The sequence below is a fragment of the Mesoplodon densirostris genome, chromosome 9, assembly GCF_025265405.1.
Source record: "Mesoplodon densirostris isolate mMesDen1 chromosome 9, mMesDen1 primary haplotype, whole genome shotgun sequence".
Taxonomy (NCBI): domain Eukaryota; kingdom Metazoa; phylum Chordata; class Mammalia; order Artiodactyla; family Ziphiidae; genus Mesoplodon; species Mesoplodon densirostris.
The window spans coordinates 89,933,621-89,959,907 of record NC_082669.1 but is presented as its reverse complement, the minus strand read 5'-3'; the positions used below and the strand labels follow the sequence as shown (position 1 = coordinate 89,959,907).

The window sequence follows — 26,287 nt, the reverse complement described above, 5'->3', positions numbered from 1 at the left end:
GAGAGGACGGGCTTGGCCCTTCAGTCGTGGAGCCGGGCGGGGTCCCTTCCCAAGCTGGTCAGTGTGGCTTCCTGGTGGGAAGCAGTCAGTCAACTGGATGGGCTTGGCCGCCCAGGTCCCCACCCTTAGAACAAGGGCCTGCTTTGCCCACACTGGCTTCTGTTGCCCCCTGCAGAACCTGGGCAGGGAGGGGACAGACACATCGGCAAGACACCCTCTGTGACCCCGCCATGGCCCTGGCTACAGACACAAGTGGGCAGTGGGCAGTGGGCAAGGGGAGCCCCTCCCTCCTCTGCTACATGCTGCTCCGTCGCGCCATTTCCTGTCCTGCTCAGATCGCTTTTGCATCCCGGGGCCAGGTCAGGAGTAGAGGCTGTCTCCCCTCCTGTCCTCACCCTGCCCCTGGCCCTCCCTCCTCCCTGGGGAGCCCTGGGCGCGCCTCCTGGCAAACGATGGGCAGTGTGGACCGAGGCTCCACTGGCTGGAGCCTTTCCTTTCTAGATCCTATTTAATATCGCTGCTCAGGAGGCTCCGGAGGTGGGGCTGGCATGGGGCCAGGGTGGTGGAGGCCTTCAAGCCCGCATCGGGGAAGCCAAGCTCAGTAAAAGCCAATCAATGGCCAACAGAGCCCTGTCAAGGGCCGTGCTGGGGCACAAAGGGGGAAGGGCGATGGGGGAACAGTCCAGACAGCTGCCATGTGCGGCTCCCTCTTTGGTCCTCAGACCTGTCCAGGATCCCTAAAGGAGGCGGAGGGGGGAGCCCTGCATCAGCCTCCTACAGAGGAAGGGGAGGGCCTGACTGGCCTCTTCACGAGGAGAGGTGTCTGCAAGGCACAGGGAGGAATTAGGCCTGGCAGGGAGGCAGCTAAATCCTCAGAGCTGGGAATACAGCACTGCGGGGTTTCCCCAGACAGGCCTGCTCAGAAATGTACTCGCATATAATCACACCCACCTAAGACTTCTGCTTGCTCCTTGTCTCACAAAATCTCTCTGTATTACTTTCCTCAGTCAGCTCATAGGTACCACGATGATCTTTTAACCCCAGATGTGCCTGTCTCTCGAGAGCTAAGGCAGCTCTCATGGGGTCACCAGTGGGGCAAGGCTGGGGATCCTGGGGACACCTCAGATACATAGTTTACTGTCCCCCAGCGGACCACCAACTTCTCTGAGTGCAGCTAACTCTGAGGGCCGCTGCAAGGCTCTGCCCACACTACTCCTGGGTCCTGGCCCCACCAGGAGGAGGCAAGTCATGTGAGGTCACCCCGGGATCCTCAAAGAGGCTGAGATGTGCAGGAGAGGGACCCAGGAGGCAGGCAGGCCCCCACCCTGAGGGTGGTGCGCCGCATTTTAATTGGACTGGAATAAAACCACACAGCCTGAGTAAGTAATTAATCACTGGCAATTACTCCTCAGCACCATCACGTGGCACCCGCGAAATGATGACTTGGGTTCTTTCAGACAAATCCACTGTGTAGTAAACAGTGATGCCCAGTTGAGCACCTAAGCAAGGGACCACCCTCCATCTTTGGCCAGATTCCCTTCTCTGTCCTCTCCTTGGTCCCTCTGGGGTCTCTACTCTCAGAGGGTAGAAGATCACTCAGATCTGAAGAGATAGCTTCTCAGCTCAGGTGCTGAGTAGCCAGAGAGCAGGGCCAGGGGGCAAAGATGCTTTCAGAATCTGGGCCTTAGAGGCCGGTGCTTGCCACACTGACACCCAGCCGTTAACTCGTTCAGCCTTTGCACGTGAGGCCCATGGAGGTGGCAGTCTTAAGCTCAGCTGCCACAAACAGGAACGCCAAGAGGAAGCTCCTGTGCTGCAGGAGCCAAGGCTGTCGGCTTCCCCATCAGTCTAGGCAGAGAGGGTTTAATGTGGGCAGAACTGGGACAAGGAAGCGTGGACATCTCCTTGGGGGCCCCGTGGTGGCCTGCTCACTCCTCCAAGTCATGGACAGTCCCTTTCACCTGTCTTGGCTTTTGGGGCCACCTCTCCCTGGGGTCCTTCAGCCTCCAGTAGGATCGGTCACTTGCCCTAATCTCTAGGGGATGGGAATAAGACATACACAGAGATCCAAGATGGTGTCCTGGACCGGGCCCCTGGGGGTAGTGATGTGTCCTCTCTTAGAGGACAGGTGGGAAGATCCGGAGTGGGGCGAGGACGAGGAGCCTGCCGGGCCCCAAAGACCCTCCTCCCTGTGGCAGGTGTCTGGGCCTTGGCTCTCAGAGGCGAGTTGTAAGCCAGATGGCTGCCCCATGGGGAAAGAAACGTTTATTCCTGGAACAAATTTATGGCTCAGCATGGCTGTCCCATGAAATCCTCCTCAAACTCAGAGAAGCCCTGAAAAATTGTGGCCAGCTGATTTATCCCCATTATCGGTGCTGGGCTGTAAGTCAGTGGCGACAGGCTGGGGGCGGGGGGTGCCGAGCCCGGCTCCCATCACCCAAACCACTGGGTTCTCTAATCGTCCATTTGTTTCCAAAGGCTGCTTTCCGACCCACCCCCCTTGTCTCCTCAATGCAGTGTCTGCAGAGAGTGATGGGCTGTAAATCTGCTGTCCTAACAGCTTTATGCATCTCCTGGGGCAGCTTCCAAAATGGGCTTCCCTGCAGGGCAATGTGAAGGAAATTCAGACGTGGGCCGCAGGCCAACCGGCCTCTCTGAGAGCACCGGAGGGCAGGGCGGGGGAGGGCAGGCTTCCTGGTCTCCTGAGGCCCAGGGGCTCCAAGGTCACCTTCCAGGCAGCTTCCTGCTCCAGGGCCACCAGAGCTGGCCCAACAGGGAGTGCTCAGAGCGGGTCCGGGGCCATCTCAGCGTGGGGGTCCTGACATGGGGTCTGAGACCAACGCCAACCGGGGTCACTCAGTTGAGGGGGTGACAGAACCGCTTCTGTCTGTCGTATGGAGACTGCGGTGCTGGTGCATGGGGGGTGGAGGGGAGGGTGAGAGAGGGCAGCCGCCTCCCCTCCCAGGCCAGGCCCAGTTCCACAGCCTACCTTCTCTTTCTTCTGCTTGGCGGCCTCCTCGGCAGACAGCAGGGACTTGTAGTAGGAGCTGCGCTCGGCGGTGAAGTGGACCTTGGAGAGCGCGTGCTCCACCAGCAGGACGGACAGGTTGGCACTGTCGATGTGCAGCCAGCCGATGAAGTTACCAGCCTTGTCCATGCCCTCCACCTCCACCTCCACCTGGGGAGCAGAGACAGGGGGCATCAGCCTGCAGCAGGGGCCCAGGGTGGGCAGCGGAGGACAGTGGCCCTGAGCCGCTGCCACCACCGTCACTCCACGGGACAGGAGTAGCTGGAAGGATGCGTCAAGCAGAGTAGGAGCTTGTGGGAGCCTCTTAGAACCCTTCACTTGAGTGCTGTGAGCTGGTCTATACTTTTCAGCCTCTTGCAGCCCAGAACCGTTGTTGACAGATACGTCACTGACAAAGCAACTTCAAAACTCCCCTTTCTTCTCACATCCCCTCCCCTTCCCCTTGGCAGAGAGCTACTAGGGTAAACTCGACTCTCCTTAGCTTAAGCAAGCTCTGTGTGTGTGTGTGCACGCACGTGCGCCCAAGCATGTAGATAAAGGTCAGGGGTGAGACAGGCAGCGGCCATAGCTGTGGGAACATCCCACTCTTCTTCAGCACCCAGTGAACCCCAGCTCCTCCCTGAAGACAGGCCCTGGGGGAACAAGGCAATCCCCGAGGAGAGGGGAACTTGTGTTCTTCCCGGAAGAGCTGAATGAAGTAATGCTTAATGAAGGTAATGAAAGAGGTGGGATGAAAGCCAGGTGAGGAGAGGAGGGAAGGGGACAGGTGAGCAGAGAGATGTGGGCAGGAAGTGCACTACCACACAGGGGCAGCTCGGGGGTGATTCCAGCAGGAAGTTATCCCTAAAAAAGTGTAACTGGAAGGGTGTGCTCACCACCATCAGTCCAGACCTCGGGGCCGAGTGCTATGGCGGATCCCCAGACCCTGCAGGATCCCTGCAGAGCCCAAGGGCTCCCGGGCCTCCTCCCCTGAGGACTTCCCCAAGACCCAGGACCCCAGACCCGGCATGGACTCTGCTCCCACCTCACGAAGGCAAAGGCCCAGGAGGAATTCCTTCTTTGATCCTCTCCTGACCTTTCTTCTCCTGCTAAAGGGGCCTGTAAAAGCCTTTGCTGACAAACGTAAAAACCTGTATTAATTTGAACGGCTTCAAGCTCGATTAAGCAATAAAATGAGTGTCTAAATACCTGGGAATTCTCTGAAGCCTGGGCTGGAGCCAGTGGCAGCAGCCAAGGGCAGAGGGCTAGGTTCGAGGGGCGAGGGGAGAGGAGAGCAGCCCGCCCACCTGGCGGAGCCCTGACTCAGCAGGGAGAGATGCCCGGAACACGACTCCCTATAAGCAGACAGAGGCGGCTTGGGCAGGCGGAGGGAAGGCAGTGGGGGTGGGACAAGGAGCAGGACCAGGGAGGTGGGACCCTGACTTCTTCCTATTCTTGAACACCCTTCTTCCTCCTTGAGGCCCCCCCGTTACCCCTTCAGGTGGAATGCAAGTTCAACGACACGTGAAGCCGGGGTGTGGCACAGAAGGGAATACACAGAGTTTATGAGAGCTAGCAAAAAACAAGATGTTAGACCCATCCAGTCCAACTTGATCTCGTCGGCAGGGAAACTGATGCACAGACGAGGGAAGTGGGGCTCGCAAGGGTCAGAGCTGAGAGCAGAAGCCAGGTTGCCCTGCTGCCTTCTTTCCCTACCGCCTGCTTGACTTGGGAGCAGAAAAGACCCTCCCCTCCTCCTCCCCCACAGCCTCTGGTACACCTCTGACGCCCCTTCTCCGCCTTCCACTGGGTTGAGGCCAGCTCCCTCCACCACCCTGCACTTCCCTGGTACAGCCGGGGCGGAAGTGTTGGGCTCTGCTGGGCTGGGTCTACCCCACGCGGGCCTCACACCGCTGAGGGCTGGAGCAGGGAGAACCAGCGTCTGGCACCTGGAGGTGGCAAAACGTGTTTCTCCTTTCTCGAATTCTGGCAATTAATTTACTGGAGGACCTGCATTTGTGGGAGAGGTCAGGTGGGCAAAATGGGACTCGATAAAAAAACAGGGGCCCCAAGAGCTCATCAGCCAATAAGCCACCTAAATTCACTTGAGGTGAGTGACGGACTCCCTGAGGAGCCCTTTGCCACCTTTTAAATGCCCGGGGCGCTGAAGCGCTGGGCGCCCCTACAGAGGAAGAGGCTGCCAGGCTTGCAGTGGTCAGACAAGAACAGGGCTGGGCAGATGATACATGAGAAGACCATCTCCTTCATTTGCCGAGCTTTATCAAATGTGCTAAGGCCAAGCAGCAGCAGGTCCCAGGAGAATTCTGGGAAGAGCAGAGGGCTGCCTGCCTTGTGCTTGGGGGCTCATGAGACAACGGGTAGAGTACGGGGTGCTGACGCAGGCTCTCACCACCAAACCACTGGGCTCCTTTGCATTTGGGGGCTCAGGACACACCTGCTCATGACCAGCTGAAAGCAAATCAAACTGGAACAGTTCCTGGACCAACACTGAGCCCAGGCCCATGCCAGCACCCCCACTCCCGACCTCTTGTCTTCCATGTGTTCACTGCCAGGTGTCCTTTTCCTAAAACTGAGGATGGCTGCCCTGCTTGAGCACAAGGCCTCCCTCCAGCCCGAGGGCTTGTGGTGGGCCGGTGCGACACAAAGCTTGATGGCTTCTCTTGGCACCAGATTCCTGGGATGGAGGCAACAACCTCAGAGAGATGACTTGCAGAGGCAACTGGCCAGGTACAACCCTTCTCTCCTATAAGGTGCCCACGCTCAGACCCCACTCTACAAGGCCTATGTCGAATTCACATCTCACCCTCTGAGGCCACAAACCAGATGCTAGCCTCTCAAGGATCCCACTAGAGGGCGACCCCAGCGACTAGCAGCCACACCTGGGGCCAGAATTGCTGGGGAGCTGCCAGGCTCTCTTGTCAGGTGAGCTCTGGCTTTACACGTACCCAGCCGCTCCCTTCCTGCAATCGATATGTTAACTTGGGCTTGACAAACCGCTGGGCCCAGCCAGCTGCAGAGGAAAGAAATCTCTGGCCTTGGGCACTGTACTGCCGCCCAATCCATCCTGGGTTGTAGAGGGAGATAAAGCTGTCGCCCCTGGGTCTCTGCTTCCCCTTTTATTACAGCTGCCACCACCACAGTAATTTCTCAATCAAACAACGGGGCTCAGGGGAAGGTGGGCTGGGCTCAGTGGAGCGATAGGGCTGGGCCAGTGTTCCCGCTGCTCCTGAGACGCTCGCTCTCTGCCCTCACCCCGTGCTATGTCTATCCTTCTGGCCACGCCCCAGCCTGGATGGGCACAGGGGTTCAGTGTGAAGATCAAAGTCTTGACTCTTTAGCTCTGGGAAAGTTGCATGGGAACCAAGCAGAGGGTTCAGCAGGGCACTCCCAGGTGGGTATATGTGTTCATCCTTCATCATGTCTCTCTTTCATACTGACTGCTAGGAATCTGTGACTTGACTATAATATTATGTGGGTCCGTATCTGTAAAAGCTCTGTTTCTGTGTTCAACTTTAAGACAGCCTAAAGACTCAAATTTCTGATATTTTCTCCTAATTAAAAAAATATATACATATACACACGCATAGGCTTATATACAGTTATTTGGGGGTACTTGTCTCTATAAAGTCACCATGAACAAGGAATTAGGGAATACCGAACCACTGCCCCCAGGGGGAACACAGCGTTAGGTTCCTACAAGACTCGAGTCACATTTTTATCAACTTATCAAAACATAACCTTCTTCTATGAGCGTTTCTGTTTAAAGACACCGCATTTAATACATATTGATGATTCATTAACACTGAACTCACAGCCAACAGCACTGTAACTCATGCTTGAATAAAGCTTATCTAACACATGGATTTTCTCCTTAAGGCGCATCACAGCCTCTTGTACTCAGGAACACTAGACAGCACTTCAGCGCCATGCTTGGAGGCCATTTTTAAGTGCAAAACCCGGAAAACCGTGGCACTAAATAGACCACAAGGAGGGCACTTGTTTGCAGAATGAGGAGCTGAAACAAGAAGGCGGAGCCGCTGCCTGTGCAGCCTTAGCTGGGAATGTGCTCACCAGGAGACTCCGTGCGCATCTACAAATGATCCAAAGAGCACCAGGAGTACTGATTGAGGTTACAAATAAATTTTAGTAATTAAGTGAATTCGCAAATATGGACTCATGTGTAATGAGGATTGACTATATACAGATACATAGACAGCAATTTCCTACAAGCTGCCTCCAACTGTAGACAGGACTTAGGGGAGGCTCATTCTTGTCCAACACACAAGAAACCTCTTCTGGTTTCTTTCTGCTACCGCAGCATTAATGAGATAACTATTCATGGAGTGTGGTGTAGAGTGCGAAGCGCTATACAGCATGGCTACCTGTCTCTCTGGCATCTTGGAATGTTCCAGGAAGAGATCTGGACTCACCGTCTTCCTTGGGAGGCCTCCTACAGCGGCACGTGACCTCAGGTAGGTCAGGCCTTGGGTGACTACCACAGGCTGCCAGAACACTTCATAAGCATGTGGGCATTTGGTGTGTACACAGGTGGGATGATAATGGCCTTGAGGGGACCACGGAGTACGTGTACATGTGGACACAAGCAATGTCAGCAAAGGACAGATGGTGGCTCTTCTCCTCACTCCCCCTCCTCAACGCTCATACAGAAGCCGAATGCTGAGACCTAGCAACACACGGAGCTGGTGGGGAGGAGACTGCCTCCGGAGAGACTATGAGAAGGGGTGGTGCCACGTGGAGAAGGCGGCTTGGTGATAACTCTGGTTAAGACAGAGCAAGAGGGCTTCCCTGGTGGTGCAGTGGTTGAGAGTCCGCCTGCCGATGCAGGGGACACGGGTTCGTGCCCCGGTCCGGGAAGATCCCACATGCCGCAGAGCGGCTGGGCCTGTGAGCCATGGCCGCTGAGCCTGTGCGTCCGGAGCCTGTGCTCCGCAACGGGAGAGGCCACAACAGTGAGAGGCCCGCGTACCGCAAAAAAAAAAAAAAAAAAAAAAAAAAGACAGAGCAAGAGCCTAGATGTCCAAAGGTCAGGCCTGATCCTCAGGCACTGAAGGACACCGAGGTGCCACCTCACTGTGCACCCCTGCTGGTCTGGTCACCTGCCAACATCTCTTGTCCTGTGCTCTTGATGCTGGCAGAGTGGGTGGGGATTTTGTGGTTCTGAACTAGGCCCCGTGAGGTGAGCTCTTCCAGCTTCCACACCACCCTCCTGTGCAGGCTTCCCTAAACCTCAGCCTGCAGTGAACTGAACACCTGGCCTGAACATCTATGGGCTTATTCTCCCTTTGACACCTAGGGGCCAATGTATAGCATAGAGGTTAAGAGCACTAACTCTGGAGCCAAACAAATCCACCCACCACCTGCATGAGTTCTGGTGAATCAATTACCTTGGAACTGCAATAGTACCTACTTCAAAGGATCTGTTTTGATGATAAATGAACTAATATAAGTATGCCAAACACTTAGAAGAGCGCTTGACATACAAATACTTCTTCTTCATCATCACCAATTATTTACTTCTGGGGAAGGGCAGTTATTTCATTTCAAAATGTCTTTATTCTCCACCTAGACTGTCAGCTCCAAGGCAAGTGAAGCCTGTTCTCTGAATCTGCTCCAGAGCTGGGTGTACTGACTGGGCCATGAGATGGTAGAAAGAGCATGAATCTTGCAGTCAGACAGACCTGGGTTCAGATCCTAAATCTCGCCGTGAAGTTTTGGTGACGTAAAACTGCTCCCTCTTCCTTCAACTAAGGGCCAGCTGACAGCAGCCAGGCTAGTTACAAGCAGCAGCAGCCCTGTGTGGCTGAGCTCAGTTCCCTTGGTTCTTAACATCCAGAGTGGGAGGTGAGGGAAGTGCGGGCTGATGGGACAACCTAATGAGTGACTGTCCCCAAACCCAGCTGAACAAACAGACGCCTTTCTGATCAGTGGAGCGGGGAGGGATCCTTCTCCACCACAGGGCCCATCGGGGATGTGGCCCAGCCAGCCGTGCCCAGAGGGAGAGCAGCCAGCCCCACTGGGCCGGGGCAGCCAGCAGGCCTTGCTGCCGCACAGCGGGACACATCCTCCTGTTCCCAAGCACATTAAGGTGCCACTAATGAAATTGTTCTGGCTTATTTACCAAATTAATACAAACGGCACAGGCTGTTAATTTGCACGTCTCCTAATTACTGAGGGAGCACTCCCGTCCCAGGCAGCACACACCTCAGCGCCCACCCCAACAGGCTGTGGTCTCACCCTTCGCGGCTGCGGGTGCGCAGGGAAGGGCAGAAGGGGAGGAGGAAAGAGGAGACCCTGAGCAGTTCCCGCCTCCATGGCTGGAAGCAACCCGGGGAGGGAAGGTGGCGGTGGCCGTGAACGCTTTGTTTCCCACAGCCCTCTTCTCAGCGACTGGAGTGTCCTGGTCTCCCCACCGCCCCGCGCCCCGCCACTGGTCCACTTATGGATTCTGTCCAGCTTCTTGACACAGCAACTACTTCGATCCAACAGGCGATGGGGGCGGAGTCATTCTCCCACTCCAGGCAGTGAGGCACAGTCTGCCGGGGTGCAATGCCGGGCCAGCCAGGTGAGGGGGTGTGCAGGAGAAACGAAAGGCAGACAGGGGCTGATGTTCTTACAGAGCCGACGATGCTAACCTCTCCTGGCCCCCCAGCCAATCAGCCTTCTGAAAGAGTACTGTGCGCTGGGGAAGAAGACCAGGTAGCTCAGCTGTAAGACCACAGAGCAAATTTCCACCACCTTGGGGAGTTCATTCAGCTGTCCCTCTCCTGCTCCAGGAGCCAAGCTGGATGCCCAGGGCTCTAAGTCTGGGGCAAAGCTGGAAACATGCAGGTCCCCTCCTGTAGCCTTCTTCATGGTGGGGTTGGGGGGAAGTGAGCTGGAGGCCGCCTCCACAGAAAGGCCAGCCTAAATGAGGCAGCCAGGGGCACTTAGGGCAAAGGAATTTTAAAATGTTGGACCAGGGCTTCCCTGGTGGCGCAGTGGTTGAGAGTCCGCCTGCCGATGCAGGGGACACGGGTTCGTGCCCCTATCCCGGAGGATCCCACGTGCCGCGGAGCGGCTGGGCCCGCGAGCCATGGCCGCGGAGCCTGTGTGTCCGGAGCCTGTGTGTCCGGAGCCTGTGCTCCGCAACGGGAGAGGCCACAGCAGTGAGAGGCCCGTGTACAGCAAAAAAAAATAAAAAAAATGTTGGACCAGGTAGGACATACAGCAGGGGGCGGCACGCTCCACGTGGTGACTCAGGGCAGCCAAAGGAGGCACAGCACAGAGGGGGTTTTTGGCAATGCGGGAGGGTGGGGAGTCTCCCCTCCCAGACAACCCACCTTCCCCTTTTTACTCGTTGGGAGGATGGAAAAGAGGCACAATCTCCCCCGGGGAAAACGTCTTGGGCTCTCTCTTGTGCAGTGCCTGAGGCAACACAGGAAATTACTGAGCCTCGGCCCCAGAGGCTGGGAGGCTGTGGACTGCCTGGAAAACAGCTGAGGGTGATGCTCCCTCCCCCAAGGGAGGTGGCTGCCTCGGTAGGACAGGTGATGCCAGCTGGGCAAGAGTGGCAGCTCAGGACATGCCTGCCCTGGGGCATCTGGAAAGGAAGACTTCCTGCACAAGAGGTGGCAGAGGCGGGAGGGGAGAGGTGCTGGCTGCAGGTTCCTCCAGAAGGTGCAGCAGGAGTGCGGATACCTCGGGGGAGGGGACATCATTGGCCCCAGTGACAGGCAGAAGCCTCAGTCCTTTCCATATGCTATCTGGTCCTAGCCCTGCTTTAAATAACCCCGAAGCCATCAGTAACAAGCCTGGAACTGGGAACAAGGTAGGAATGAGGCTTGGATGGGGAGAAGGCATTGAGAAGCATAGCAAAAACCCTGGGCTGAAACAGCGATCCAGGGGCCAGCTCTCCTGGGCTGGGGTGTGACACCCTCCTCCGGGCTCAGTTTCCCCACATGTTAGTGAGAGTTGAACCCGGTTTTTAAGGTTCTCTCTGCTCGGAACGTCCTAAAGTATGAGCTGGGGTTAGGGGTGGTGGCCTGGTGGCGCACCAGTGTGACTGAGAAGACAGACAAGGGGTTACGTGGGAGAGAAGGGCAGGGGGGAGGCCCACAGGCGCACCGGGAGAGCCTGCAGAGAGGAAGAAAGGCACTCCAGCTCTTCCCGACCCGCACGTCCCATGCAGAGCTTCCCGCAAGAATGGGAGCAGAGATCCAGGGCGACCAGAGTGCAACTGAGCCTCCTTTTCCTGCCCCGCAGAGGTAGCCACGCCGCCGGAGAGCTGGGCTTTCCACCATCACTGATGCTGCAGGAAGGCTGTAAGGTGCTGCCACAGCCGGAGCCGTGAACTTGAAGAGACACTTCACCTTCATATAGTAGCAGCCTAACACAGCGAACTCGTCCCCTCCACCCTCGGCCACGCGCAGACACACGGTTGTCCTTCAGAGACGAAGAGCATTAACACAACGCAATTAATAACGTAACGCTCCGGAAGCCGCAGAGGCAGTGCCTATGAAATGCCTCCTGGGTCTCACTACCGCCACCCGCCGGTGGGGAGCGGGCAGGTGGGGTGCAGAAGCGGTACCGAGCTCCCCTGTGCTCCTGGAGTAGCAGGGCCCCAGCCCCCACCGGCGCCGCTGCTACTAATTCCTCATCACCTCCAGACCAAATGATGCTTTCAAGCCCGACCCACAGCGCCAGTTGTTCCCAGAAAACCTCTTTTCTGACATTTGTGCGCTCGTCTAAGCCAAAGCCCTAGGAATGCCTGGAAATCAGGCCCGGGTTGGCAAGAGGGGCCAAGAGGCTCCTGGAAATTGAGGGAAGGCCGGAGCACTGGGCAAGGTGGCTCAGCTAGAAGCTCAGGGCTTCCTTCTCTCTCTCCTTGAACACCTCCGGGATGAGGGGTGGGATGACAGAGGTCGGGGGTCGGGGGGCAGCTCCTGGTCCTGCCTGAGGTGGAGAGGCTGGAGCCGAGGCGATCAGCTGCGTCTGAGTCTGCTGGGAAATGCAAACCTGCTGACTCCAGGCCTTTGCAAGCGGCAACGCAGTTTACAAACTGATGCAATCTGCTCCTTTGGTGCAGACAATAAGGAAAGCAGACTGTTCATCTTCCCAGGAAAACCCGGGGCTGGAAGCTGGAGGGAAATTTAACTCTCTCTTCCCTGAGGTTCATGCAGGGAATGTGGCGGAACTGGGGGCCCTCGCTTTGCCCCCACCCCTGTCCACGGCACCACCACTGACATCCTTTCCCACAGGTTTCCCGAGCCTGAGGCAGGCTCTGGAATCCCTTCTGGAAGTGGGGTGCACCTGAACGGCCCCGCTCCTCCTCATGTTCCCTGGCTGATGCGGAGAAGAGTGGTCCCAGCCAGAAAGAGCGGCGAGGACTGCTCTTCATCTGGGGCCTCCACACAGCGTCCTGGCCCCCAGCCCTTAGCTTGGGCCAGGGAGCCAGCCGCAGTGGGTGTCCTCCCGAGCCCGGCCAGGGTCCCTGAGGCTGCCCCCGAGCCCTGTAGGGACTGAGCTAGGGGTGAGAAGTCAGTTGGCCCTGTCTGTCAGAAGAAATTAGTGTGTGTAGGACCTGTGGAGGAACTGTATGAGGTTGTCAAATCTCTGACCTGAAAGTAACCAAATGTTGTCCAATCGGGTCAAATTCGAATGTCAGTTCCCACTCTGTAGGCACTTATATCTTCCTGATGCCAAGGCCTGCTCTGGGGCAGGCGTACTCTTGCTTTGCTGATCCAGCCTTTAGGCTTTATTTAGGTGGACTGCTGTGGGTTTCTATGCGGACCCACACTTTGCCTTCATAAAGCACTTACGGTGGCATCAGTAATTATTTCTTTCCCTTCCACCCTGGAGAAAAAGAACCTGGATCTAGGGAATTCCCTGGTGGTCCAGTGGTTAGGACTCCACGCTCTCATTGCCAAGGGCCTGGGTTCAGTCCCTGGTTGGGGAACCAAGATCCCGAAAGCTGCGCGGAGTGGCCAAAAAACCCCACCTGGCTCTAGATCACACCCTCTCCCGCTTCCTGGGGCACCTGTTTCTATTAGTCACCTTCTCCTATAATCAACCACCCTGAGTCCCTTTCCATCAGCATCTACCTCTTTGCCTACAAATATCCTGCCCATCCTAGAAAACCTTGTTTTGACCTCACGCCCCATCCAGTCGACCTCTTTCTCTTTACCCAAAGAGTATTCATCTCACCTCCTTTCACTTCTCCATCCAACACAGCTGGTCATCACTGTCGACATTCCATTTCAAAGGTCACTCAAGACCTCTTCATTGTCATTTTATTAATTTCTTTTTAGGTATCTGACAAAGCTAAGCACTCCCCCTTCTATTTCGAAACTCTTTTCTAAGGCCTCTGTGATTCCCAATCTTGGCGTCTTCTCCGTGATTTCTTGGTTTCAAGTTGTGAATTCTTTCCCACCAACACGCCCCTTGAATATGGATATTCCCCAGGGGGCCATCTGAGGCTGTAGACAATTTCCGTCCTGCAGGGCTCAGAGTTATATGACACCACCACTCCTATTTCCAGCCTAGACCTCTCTTCAGGATTCACCTCCACCAGATAAATTTCAACGAGTCCAATCCTGAATCTACTATCTTCACTATGAAAGCTGCACTTTCACCTGCATTTCTTATCTCACTCAGTAGCACGAGCAGCTTAGAAATCATCCTCAACTCCTTTTACATTCACAGTCGATCTCCAGGTCACAGAGGTCCTACTTCACAGACGTCTCTTGAATTCTCCCCCTCTTCTGTATCCTTATCGCCACTCCCGGAGTTCAGGTCCTGGCTGTGGGTGACAGTCCCCTCACTGGCATCCCTGCCACCAGTCTCACCACTCCCTAATGGCCCCTGGATGATGCTGCAGTGTGTGGCTTATCACAGGCTGTGCAGTACAGTGGTTAGAGGCGGGCTCTGTAGCCAGACCATCTGGGTTCACATCTTGCTCTACTACTTACCAGCTGTGTGGTCCTGAGTGGGTTTTTAACCTCTCTGGGTCTGAGTTTTTTCCTATTTGTCACATGGGCATAATAATGGCACCTACCTCAAAGGGTTTTCTGTTTTTGTTTTTTTTTTTGGCTGCGTTGGGTCTTTGTTGGTGCGTGCGGGCTTTCTCTAGTTGCTGAGAGCGGAGGCTACTCCTTGTTGCGGTGCACGGGCTTCTCATTGAGGTGGCTTCTCTTGTTGTGGAGCACGGGCTCTAGGCACGAGGGCTCAGTAGCTGTGGCTTGCGGGCTCAGTAGTTGCGGCTCGCGGGCTCAAGAGCGCAGGCTTAGTAGTTGTGGTGCACAGGCTTAGATGCTCTGCGGCACGTGGGATCTTCCCAGACCAGGGATAGAACCTGTGTCCCCTGCACTGGCAGGCGGATTCCCAACCACTGTGCCACCAGGGAAGTCCTCAAAGGGTTTTATTAAAGAATAAATGAACAGACCCAAATTAAACACTTAAGAAGAGTCTGGCACATAGTAACTTCTCAATAAATGTTGTTACTTTGCAAAAAAAACACCAAATAGGATCAATTTTTCCTTTGCTGAAATCCTTTTCTTGTTCTCTACCGAAGTTCAAATTCCTTAGCAAAGTAGAGGATAAGCTCCTTATAAAACTGGGTTCTTACTGGTCTCATCTTCTACCATTTTGGCCCTCATTATTTTGCTTTAGTCACGCCAAGCCACCTCCAGCTCCACACGGATGCATCGTCCCAGCCTCCGTACAGGCCACTCCCTTTGGCGAGAATGCTTCTTCCTATGACTACACCCGTGAGCTCCTACTCTACCCACCCTTAAGATTCTGCACACGTGAACCACTCCTTTATATACTTAATGCTTTTCCTCCCAGAACTTTGTTCATACCAATATTAACTATAGTATGATATGATGGGCATTTATTAATGGCACACCTTATTAATGGCACATGGTAGGCACACAACAGATAGACGATGAAAGGTAAAAGGTCCTAGCTTCTCCAGACCACTGGCAGAAGGAAAGTTCCTGGGACAGAAAACTGTCTTTGGGGAAGTCCAGTGGCACCCACCTGACTGGAAAAGGCCTGTTTCGAGAACCCCTCTAAGGTGACAAGGCTGTCCCACAGCTGCCGCGTCACAGCAGGTCTGCTCATAGGAGCCAGAGGGGCAGAAACTGGCTTCGGTCGGTGCGGCCAGCAGTGATGACTCAGAGGCACCCAGACGTCACGAGCAGAAGGGGCTGCTTCGCGCTTGGCTTTGCCTGTGCTGAATATAACTGCAGCGAGCCTGGGTTCTTCTCTTTATCCAGGCAGGGGCGCAGGCAGCAGCTGCGTGGGCCTCCCCTGGTCTCCTACACACCCCACCCCCAACTCCTGGCCACCACCCCTCAGCAAGGCAGGGGTAGGAGCGAAAGCTAGAGGAAAAGCTACGAGGACGTGACAGGGCCCTGACCACCGTCAGGTGCTAAATCCTCCAAGCCAGGGGCGGGGCGTGCCCATCAGGCCACGGTCAGCTGAGGGAACCTCTGAGCACAGGGTGAGAAAGCCTCAAGGTCTCAGGCCCTTCTAGGAGAAAACGGACCCCACCGAGGAGAGGCAACTGCGGCTGGAATGGAGGAATCTGCAGTGTGGACTGGGAAGCCAACTCCTGGCTCAGACTCTTCAGAGTCGTCAGAACTGGGCTGTGCCTGGGGAGGCCACCCAAAGGCGGTCGGGCTGGGGCAAGAGGGTCCAACGCTGAGGGAAGGGGACACGGGGCTCCTTCTCTTTCACCATCACCTGGTCTCTTGGCAACAGGGCCACAGACACCAACCTCTCTAGCAGGCCAGAAAAAGGCACCAGAGAGAAGGACTGAACAGAGAGAAGTTCCACACTGGCAGCTAGGGACCAGGCAGTTCACTCGTTCCGTTGAACTGGATACAGGAAATGGCAAACAATGTCAACACAAAAACACAGAATGCTCATCCCTGACTAACGTCAGATCAACTGCATGAAAGCACAGCTGAAGGTGCTGAGAGGATCAAGGAGCTCTGTACCCAGAGGGGGACCCCCTGCCACCCCCCCTTTCCTTTCCTCCTCATGTCTCCTCATCATCCAGCCAGCTAAGAAGGTACCATCTCCTCTGGGCTCCTCTTATGCAGCCCCCCACTCCTATAGTCACCTGTATCCTTCCTTAAATCCGTCCCCACCAGGCTGTACATCGTGTGCGCTGCGTGCGACTACCCAGGTAGGGCACCCTTTTCTGATGCACACGAAGGCCATGCGGTAGGGGGCCAGAAGCCCTGCTGATCTACATCCCTGGACGGGCCACAGAGAAAGAGTCCTGTCCTCTCACCCCACTAAGGAGCTGCTCTCTCAGGCCCAACAGAGAGGAGATCTGGGCATTTGGAGGGACTCTGCCCATGCCTGATGCACGTTCCCAAACTCTGTTTCAAACCTACTGTAACACAGTAAGGAAAATAAAACACCTTTTGAGATGCTGTAACTGTAGTCTTTGGGTCCTGGCAGAGCCAGTGGGCTAGGGCTGCCGTGTGTTCACCCTCCTGTCACGTGGGAAAACTGGAGTCTTGCTTTGTATGACCTGGAGGGCCCGTGATCTCTCTGGCCTGTCAGTAATGCAAAGAAAAGCCCGTGGGTAAAAGCCACCCGTTATAAGGTCTGAGTGTTTTCAGCTGAGACTGGGATAAATGCAGCCTGCCAGAGGCTAGATCGGCCGGGTTAATGACCCTGGCCCCTGCCCTCTTCTATGGGTTGAGGCTGGGCTTCCTCACTGCTAATGACGATTTTAAAATGGCACTGCTTACACCGTCAGAGTTGAGCTCTCATATGCCATGAAGCCTCCCCAGACTTCCCGGGCAGGGCTGGAGTTTGCTCCCTGGCCCCAGCTGCCTCTGCCCAAAGAAAGGCTGCGAGTGATGGGCAGGGGCTGGCGTGAGTATTCTGACCCCGCTGCTCCTCCACGCTGGGACCACATTCCCACCTCCTCCTCCACTGGCAAAGGCTCCTGATGCTGCTGTGGGCCTTGTAGTCACCTCCTGAAAGTTCCCAAAGCCACAGGAAGGAGATCAGAGCAAGAGAGGGTGGAACATTAGTGGCAGGAAAGGACAGTATGTAGGATGGGTCAGCAGCTTTCTCTTGACGCGACTGTCCGTCCATCCTCTTGACGGGAGCCAGGGTCCCATTAATCACAATTATTTCTCTTGCTCCCATTTCAACCAAACGTCCCCAGTACAATTCAGCTTAAGGAGGTCCCAGGAGCTAGTGGGTAGCCCCTCAGTGCTACCATTTGCTCAGGCTGACTGTGCCCTGTTTCCAGGCAGGGAGTAGCTGTCCTGGGTACCCCCCGACGGGGCCAAGGCAGCCTCATTTGCCCTGCTCCACCTCCCAACTGGGCCGCACTAAGCAGACCTCCACTGACAACTGCTCTCTGCTCCACGTGGGGAGCCCTCCTCCAAGACAGGTATGTTCTAAAGTGGAGACAGGAAATGAAAACATTCACTATCTCCAGCTAAGATTTCCCAGAAGTCACAATTAAGGTTTTCAAGCGAATCTCTTGGACCCGGAGAAGGCCAGTGAGCCTGACCTTTGCCTGAGCCTAACTGCCTGTTGAAGGCTGTTCTGATACAGCTACTGCTGCCCGTGTGGCTTCTCCCACCATGGATGGACTTCCTGCCACAGTGCCCTCGGAAAAAAGCTTCGAGACTCTGCCACCAGTGTAAATACCATTTAAGAATTTGACTTCTTTTAACGCTATTCGGAGGTGCTCTCAACTGCTTGCTGCTCCGGAGGGGCTGCCTAGAGCCAGTGGGCAGGAAAGCACAGAGAGGGAAGGTCAGGAGGAACAAAAAGGAAGCGAAAGGCCAGTCCTGTCCTCTAACTTAAGCAGGTCCTCACAGGGATGCCCCAGGGAGGACAGAGAGGAAAAGAAAGGCTAAGAGGAGATTCTTAGCACCTTGTACCTTCTCAAAGAGAGAATATACAAACCAGGGCTCACACCCCCCATCTCCCCAACCTCGTTTCCTCTTACTCCCCATCAAGGACCCTCCACCCTGGCCCTGCTGATCTGCTTGCTGCGTAAGCTGCCCAACCCCACCTGGCCTCCCGTAACCCTGCCTGTCCCTGAGGCCACGACCCTGCATCACAGCTGGAAAGGTCAGATGAGCAGCAACCCCTGCACTGCCAGGGGAGGTGCAGAGGTGGCAGAGCCCACCCAGAGACGTCTGCTCGTTCACCAGTAAAGAAATGCTAAGGCAGGAATTCCCTGGCGGTTCAGTGGTTAGGACTCCACGCTTTCACTGCCGAGGGCCCAGGTTCGATCCCTAGTCGGGGAACTAAAATCCCACAAGACCTGTGGTGTGGCCAAAACCAAAAACAACAACAACAAAAGAAATGCTAAGGCAACCCCTTTCAGGAAGTTTCTGCCCAGGAGTGGAGAATGAAAACGTGTGAAGCTGTTTGTAAGGGGCGACCTCACACCACTTCTGTCCTCCAGGAAGCCTTCCCTGATTCACTCTTCCTAACAAAGAACTCCATCTTACTGCCCATGTCCCGAATCAACTGCTCTACCTTGTCAACCCATGAGCTTTTATGTTACGGCCTCTGAATGAGGCTGTAGGCCTGTCTCCTGTCAACCTACCCCCAGTCCCTACAGCCTGTCCTGAGCAGCAGGATTCTAGGCAGTGCTGGAAAGTGAATGATGGGGGAGGATCCTGGCCTCCTGGGAGAGGATGTGCCTGGCAGGGCTCTGTCGTTCCCAGGCAGCATCTTCTACATGGCTATATTCCTGGTTGTTGTGCAGAGCCTCCCTAACAAAGACAGCTTCCAAGGCTAGGAAGGCAGCAGAAAACACAGGTTAAAGCTATAATGGGGTACAATGTACCCTGCAAGGGGAGATCGCTGTGGTTCAGCCTTGCATCTCTGGAAAGACCCAGCAGGGCTGGAGAAGGACCAGGAATGCTGAGTTGAGCTGGTTAAAAGAGATGAGAATGTCCAAAAGTGATTAGGATTCTTCAAAATGGGAAGACAAATGCTGAAGGAACTGAAATGGATAACCAACATAAAGGATGTTGGACTTCCTTTGTGGCGCAGTGGTTAAGAATCCGCCTGCCAATGCAGGGGGACACGGGTTCGAGCCCTGGTCTGGGAAGATCCCACATGCTGTGGAGCAACTAAGCCTGCGTGCCACAACTACTGAGCCTGTGCTCTAGAGCCCACGAGCCACAACTACTGAAGCCCGCGCACCTAGAGCATGTGCTCTGCAACGAGAGAAGCCACTGCAATGAGAAGCTTGCGCACCGCAACGAAGAGTAGCCCCCGCTCACCGCAACTAGAGAAAGCCCGCGCACAGCAGCGAAGGTCCAACGCAGCCATACATAAATAAATAAATGTATTTAAAAAAAACCAAACATTAAGCACATGTAAAGAGCCGCAGGAATTATTGTCATCAACCAATCAAGAGTTATTTGGCATCTACTAAATAGAAAAGCAATGCATCAGGCACCACAGTAGATCCAAATGGATGAAAAAAATAACTTCTGTCTTCAAAGAACTTAAGAAGATATGGTGAAGCCACATCATGGCAACCAGTGACAGAATGCCACACGACCACCGAGTGGTAGCACAGACAGCAAATACTGGAGGGGCTCAAAGAAGAGAGCCAGCTCTGAGGGCTGGAGAGTCGGGACACTCTCCAGGGAGGGGAGGGGCCGGGCATTACAGGCTGGGCGGGACATCACAGGCGCGGGGCAAGGCAAACATATGCTAGTGTGCAGAATGACTCGGGCCACACTTTGGAAATAATGCATGACTGGTAGGGAAGGAGCAGGAAGGAGGAGAGAATTTTGGGATAGAAAGGGAGGCTGAAGTCAGTGGAGGTGCAAGCAGATGTTAGAGGGGAGAGAGAGAAGGGATGACAGAGAGAGCAGAGGCCGCGAGGTGGTGCGTGCAGCCCAGAAGAGCTCAAGAGGATGACCTGGAGGGACGGGGGGATGGGACAAGTCACCCCTCCTGACACAGGTCTGGGACGGATGAATTGGGGGTGGACCCTGTACATTCTTAGGGAGGCAGAAAGGAAAGAAGGAAGGGTAGGAACCTAAACAAGATGCACAAAAACCCTGTTACCGTCATGACAGCTGGGAGGCAGGGATGAGAGAACGAAAAGGTGTAGTGGCAGCTCTTCAGTGGACTGTGCTGACTAGAGTCAGATCGCACTGGGGGGAGACAGGAGGCAGAAGTGGGGGACAAAGGCAGATGTCCCAGCCTGGACCAGGCTTGGTCTGTTAGCATGAGTTTTTACTCCTTTCTTGCAAGACAGACAGCAAAATGCTTTGTGCTCAGTCCTACCTCCACCCATCTGCCTCAATCCCAATGTTTTCTCCTGATCTGGGGGCCCTCATCCACTGGCAGAACTGTGCTGTGGTTACCAGTGAGAGCTCTGGAGCCAGACTCTCTGGGTTTGAATTCGGCTTCTGCCATTTAGTAACCCTAGGTGAGTTATTTTAAGCCTCTGCTTCAGTTTCTCCAAACTGTAACACGGGAGTAATAAAACTGAATACCTCCTCTCCTAAGGAAAAGGTGAGGTTTAAATGAGGCAGCCCTCAGAACAATGTCTCGTACACAGAAGGCACTCAATAAATGTTGGCTCTTCCTATTGGGTCAAGCACGTAGAGTTAGAACAGAAACACATTTTGAGTGTACCCAGGTCACAGAGTGACTAACCTCTGGTTCTCTAAGGGAAAAATTAGGGGCCTTTGGCCAATATACGTTCTAGCTTACTTGGCCCAAGCCTTGGCAGGGCCTATGTGACTCATAGAGCCACATGGGAGCTTTCCTTTGAGAGAGGAGGGGGTCTGAACTAGAGGTGCTGAGTCCAGCCTGGTGCCCTGGCGGATGCCACCTGACCAGCCCGGTCTGAACCCTGGCGATTGCCCCGTTCAGCTGAACCAGCAGAGCTTTCCAAAGCTAGTGGAAAATGTGGATTTGCTTCTCTAGTCTCATTTCCTACCACCTCCTATCCCTCTTCCACTTACTACTTGGACTCTTTGATCTGGGCACACAATGCTATGTGTTCCCTAAACAGACACGGAAATGTCACCTCGCTGTGCCTTGGCACATGCTGTCTGTGGCACAATTTCCATTTCCCAATTTCCACTCTTTCTTTCTTCCTTAGTAACAGCCATCCTTTTAGTCCAGACATCAGTGTGGCCAGCTTAAGGACTGTCCCCTCTCTCATTGCTCACACCACTGAGATTCAGTTGAGACATTTTTAGAAATTTATTTATTTTTTTGGCTGCGTTGGGTCTTCGTTGTTGTGTGCAGGCTTTCTCTAGCTGCAGAGAGCTGGGGCTACTCTTCGTTGTGGTGTGCAGGCTTCTCGTCGCAGTGGCTTCTCTTGTTGTGGAGCATGGGCTCTAGGCACGCGGGCTTCAGCGGTTGCAGCACACGGGCTCAGTAGTTGCCACACGCGGGTCCTAGAGTGCGCAGGCTTCAGCAGGTGTGGTGTGTGGGCTCAGTAGCTGTGGCATGCGGGCTCTAGAGTGCAGGTTCAGTAGTTGTGGCACACAGGCTTAGTTGCTCTGCTGCATATGTGATCTTCCTGGACCAGGGATTGAACCCATGTCCCCTGCATTGGCAGGCAGATTCTTAACCACTGAGCCACCAGGGAAGCCCTCAGCTGAGACTTTTAAGTGGGAGTTCTAAGAAAGTATTTGCTCTTGCTGGGCTTTCTCTCTTTCCCTTGGCATCCTGTCAAGAAGGAAGATGTGAACGGCTGGAGCTCCACAGCCACCTTGGATCTCGAGAATGGAATTCACGTGCTAAGGGGAGCTAAGCAGGAGTTTGAAGGGGCTCAGATCCCTGTTGACACTGGGAGTCACTACACCTGTTCAAGACTGCCTGTGTCTGGACTTTTTTTTTTTAAACGAGAAAAGAAGTAAACTTTAATCTTGTTTAAGCAAATGTGGTTTCTGGTCCATATCAGCAATTGAATGCAATTCCTAACTGATGCACTGGTACCTCTCTCTGGAATCCATGTCCTTCTTCTACCCTTGGCTTGGCTGATGTCTACTCATCCTTAAAAAATTGGCCTCAGCAGTACTTCCTTCAGGAAGTCTTTTCTGAATCCCCAGTTTTACTCTGAGAGAATCCTGTGAGTTGCAGAGCACGTATCACCCTGCACTCTGATGAGCTCTTAAGCCTGCCAACTCCTTGATGGCAAAAAAAATAGCTTACTTGACTTTGTGGTCCCAATTCCTAGCATGGCACCTGACACAGTAGAAAGTCAGTACATGCTTAGTAAATGAATTAAATGAAAAGCAAATCCAGATGCCAGTCACTGGCACTCAACTATTGATTTATCTTGGCCTTTAAGAATGTTTGATTCAAAGAACAGAAGAGGAAGATTATCACAGAGAAACAAGACCTTTCTTTCTATTACTGATCCAAACACAGTCCCTGCATATAGTTCTGGGGAAAAGGCCTGCTCTGAGGACCCACTACATTATGGCCGTACCCTTCTAGTTACTGCCTTGAACACAGGTTCTGTCTGACAGCTGAGCTAGGCAGGGGCTAGATCACAAATGCCCCAGGTGAGAAGGTACCACAATTTCCACTTCCACATCTGAAGGAAAGACCGATAGCTCCGTATCAGAGGGAAGAGGGAAGGGAATGAACATGTATTGGGTACCTGCTGTGTGTCACACACTGAATCAGGTTCACAGTCATACATGTTGCCTTGTTAATCCTCACAACCTTTTTATGCAGTGGTTATTTTTAGTCTCACTTTTCTGATAAGGAAATGAAGGCTCAGAGAGGTTAAAGAAATTATCCAAGGTCATCTGGTAAGTACGGAAGCCAGAATTTGAACACAGTCCTGCATAACTGCAGAGCCTGGCTCCTGTCACTAACCAGAAGGCAGAATGGTTGCTGACATCCAGGAGAATGGCACTCCCAGATGTCTAGGAGTTTTCTGGAACCCTGACCCAGGGAGTGGTAGGCCCATTAGGGGCTGGGAGGGGGGGATGAAGGCATGCTGAGAAAGGCCAGGAAGTGGACCTGGGGAGAGGCATCTGTCTTCCTGCTGGCCCTGTCTGCTCTGCTCTTGGGCTGAGGGGGGTGATGTGTCAGCAGAGAGGAAGAAAGTCATTAAGAAAACCGAGATTCCCCTCCACACAGATCTGCCCGAGCTCGTTTCCCCAATGATCCCACGCTGAGCACGCTGGTTAGTGGTGTTCTGGGCTCATTACCCTCTGGGACTTGCTGCATCTCTTCTCTGTTGGTTGCTCAGCATGAGCTCAGCCTTGGGGAACTCATCACCACCTCTCCCACTGCCTGGGAGAGCCACGGGCTGTAACCCATTCTCTTGGGCCTGCGTCAGGAGGTGGTCAGGCCAGAGCACCCCCTTGCCGTGTGTCCTGTAGGTTCCACTGCTCCCATTTCATTCCACCCCTGCTGCCCTGGACTCCACAGAGGAACGCTAGAGCAGACATCCAGAGACAGGCTCTCACCTCTGAAGCTACAGGGTCTCCTTTAAATCCCTGTGGTGGGAACATCAGCCACACTGAGAAGCCAAGGACACGGGAAACTGGTCTGGGAGAGCTGCGGGGGGAGGGCCACAGGCCGTGGAGGAGGTAAAGATGAAGGACAAGGTGAGCCTGGCACACCTTTCCGCCTGCCTCCCAACCCCCTGATTGGATCTGCCCTTTCAGTCCTTTGACCAAAACAAAAGCCTTCTGGCTTCCCCAGCTGAAAACTAAGTTTATAATTGAAAAGCCCAGAGAATTTATTGCCTTGGAGATGAGGAAATGTAAACCTCATAACCTTCCCGCAGGCCAATAGATCAGGCAGATATCCATCCTATTAGAATAACTCTCCACTGCAGATATCCATCTTATTCAGCTAAATGGTGAAGAAAGCCTGTGCCCACACCAGAGATGCTGTGTGTATGGTTTTCTGCTCACCTCTCTGAGTACATTCATCAGCCCATTTTGATTCCTCTGTTGAAATCGGCCTCAGCATTACAAAGTGCTGAGCGGCAGCAGAAGTTTTAAGTTAAGGATTCACGGGCGTAGGTGAGCTCGGGAAATGATGGTGGGTCGAGAGGCAGGCGGGCAAGATTTAGTGCTTCGTGTGCAGGGGGGAAAGCTGAGGCGCATCCACAAGTCTGGATCCAGCCGGGGACGGGGGAGCCGGGGAGAGGGGGCAAGGAAAGAGGGCAGGGAGGAGGAGTTTAAAAGCTCTCTGGTCAAAGGGCCAGACACGCGGCATGACGGAACGGAAACTACTGGAGACAACCACTGCTAATGCTAACCTCCGCGCAAGGCATAAGTATCTGCTGTGCAGAACGATGTGTGTGCGAGGTGGGGACCCTGGGAGGACAGTCGGCCAGGTGCTGGTGCCTCCCTCTGCTTCCCTTTGGGCATCTGTGGGTCCCACGACTCCAGCTAGTTCTGGGTATGGGACAGCAGAGGTGGTACTATCAAGGCTTGTCCTGAGGTCGGTTTGCATTAGGAGGTGAAATCGCCTCTCTCTATCCCGTCTTACTGCCCTTGGAGTGGTCTACAGAGCCTGAACCAGGATGCCTGTGTATATATGCTGCTGCTGTTGCTGCTACAACTGACCACCGCGTGGGTGGGTCACTCAGCCCCAGAAAGGAGGCCCAGGGGACCGCAGATGACTTACTGACAGCGGCCTTAATGGTGCTCAGTGGTGCGGGGAAGACGGGCAGCAGCTGGCCCAGCTCTCTGGGAGCCCGCCCCTACACCAGCCATTCCCACTACCTTGGTTTATTTTCTTTTATTGCAGAGCGGCTCCTGTGTGCGGGCAATGAAGGTCTGACTGCTGTACTCCACAGGCCTGGGGTAGGGGAGCGCTCGGCTTGCTGAAGTAGACCAGCGCGGGGCGAGGAGGCCCAAGAAGGGGATGATTCCCTCCGGCGCATCCCTAGGAGAACAGTACCAGAGCATCCTCCCTGGGCGTGAAAGGCCCTTTGACGACCCACAGCAGAAAGAGCCACTCAAACCCTGGCTCATCCCTAGGCTCCTCCTCCAGGATCCCCATCCTCTGCTTGCCGGTTTTGCAACCCTCCCCCTCCCCAAGCACCACATCTTTCTCAGCTGCTATGTTCCATCCTCTTGCTCCTGGGCAAACCTCCTTCCACCGCCATCCAGACATTCCACTTCTATCTTTTGAATGATTTTCTGTTCCACAGTCTTCTAGCTACTGGGAAAAAAAATATTGCCTTCCAAAGTGACTGGCCTCCTGCAACAATTTTCTCTGACACCTGTGAGTCATTCAGACCCCCTGATGGGAGGGCAGGAGAGGCGGGAGAATTACTAGGCACGGCCTCGGACAGAGGTGGGGAGCAGGGTAGAGTTCTTCACTTAAGAGCCAGCAGCCTTGGGAAATGGAAGTGCTGGAGTGGCAGAGGGTTAGGGAGGGTCTTCTTGAAGTTTCAGGTACAGGCTTGTATGGGATAAAGGAGGCTTTAGGGAGAGGAAAGAGAAGCTGCTAGCTGACTTACTGCCAAGGCACAGGGTGACAGCTCTCATAGCCCGAAATGGTTTACAAACACAGAACCTTTGCCAAAACTTGTCCTTAACAATTTGAAAGCCTTAAAACCCTATAACTGCCTCTCTAAGGAGAGCTTTTAAAAAGACCCTTCCCCACCAGTTGTCTACAACATACTAATCTGGTCACACCCTGCTCAAAACACATCTGCAAAATTTTTAATTCAATCCATTTGATTTATGCTCTATTTTATGCCAATCATTTCAAGATAACTATGGGTCAATTCTGTATGCATTAGACCCGCATTGCCCATTACAGCAGCCACCAGCTCTAAACTGGAAGTTCCTAAAGGGTAGGGGCTGGGACTGGTCTCCTCACATCACTTTTCTGACTATAATTCTCCTGCCCCAGGGGACCCATCACTGTAACACTGAAGTCCCAGAGGGAATGACTTTCAAGGCACAAAGTAGGGTGGGATATAAGATTGGCATTCCAGGCACAGCCCATCGGGCCAGGCTTTGGACAAGGAGATGGATTTCGTCTGATTTCCCTCGACGGACGAGACGTGTTCAGCAAACAGCCCGGCCTGTGTCTGTCTCTCTGATGCCAAGCTCCGACAGGCATCGATCAGGCTGCAGTGTGAGCGTGCAGACATATACCCAGACCTTGCCAACGTCTTGGCCTGGAAGACGGTTCTGTCCGGACCTGGGATGGCCACACCCGCCACGGGGGAAGCTGCTGCAGAGCAGACTGTACTGATGGGGGGAAAGGAGGCAGGATGGGGCC

General features: G+C 54.2%; 1 protein-coding gene across 1 annotated transcript in view; it reads right to left on the bottom strand.

The window, feature by feature from the left end:
• Positions 1-26,287, bottom strand: part of SND1 (staphylococcal nuclease and tudor domain containing 1) — a 424,779-nt gene that overhangs the window by 11,204 nt on the left and 387,288 nt on the right. Inside the window, exon 17 of the mRNA XM_060108309.1 lies at positions 2,990-3,178. Coding sequence (XP_059964292.1) covers positions 2,990-3,178 — 189 coding nt within the window. The remainder of the gene's footprint in view (positions 1-2,989; positions 3,179-26,287) is intronic.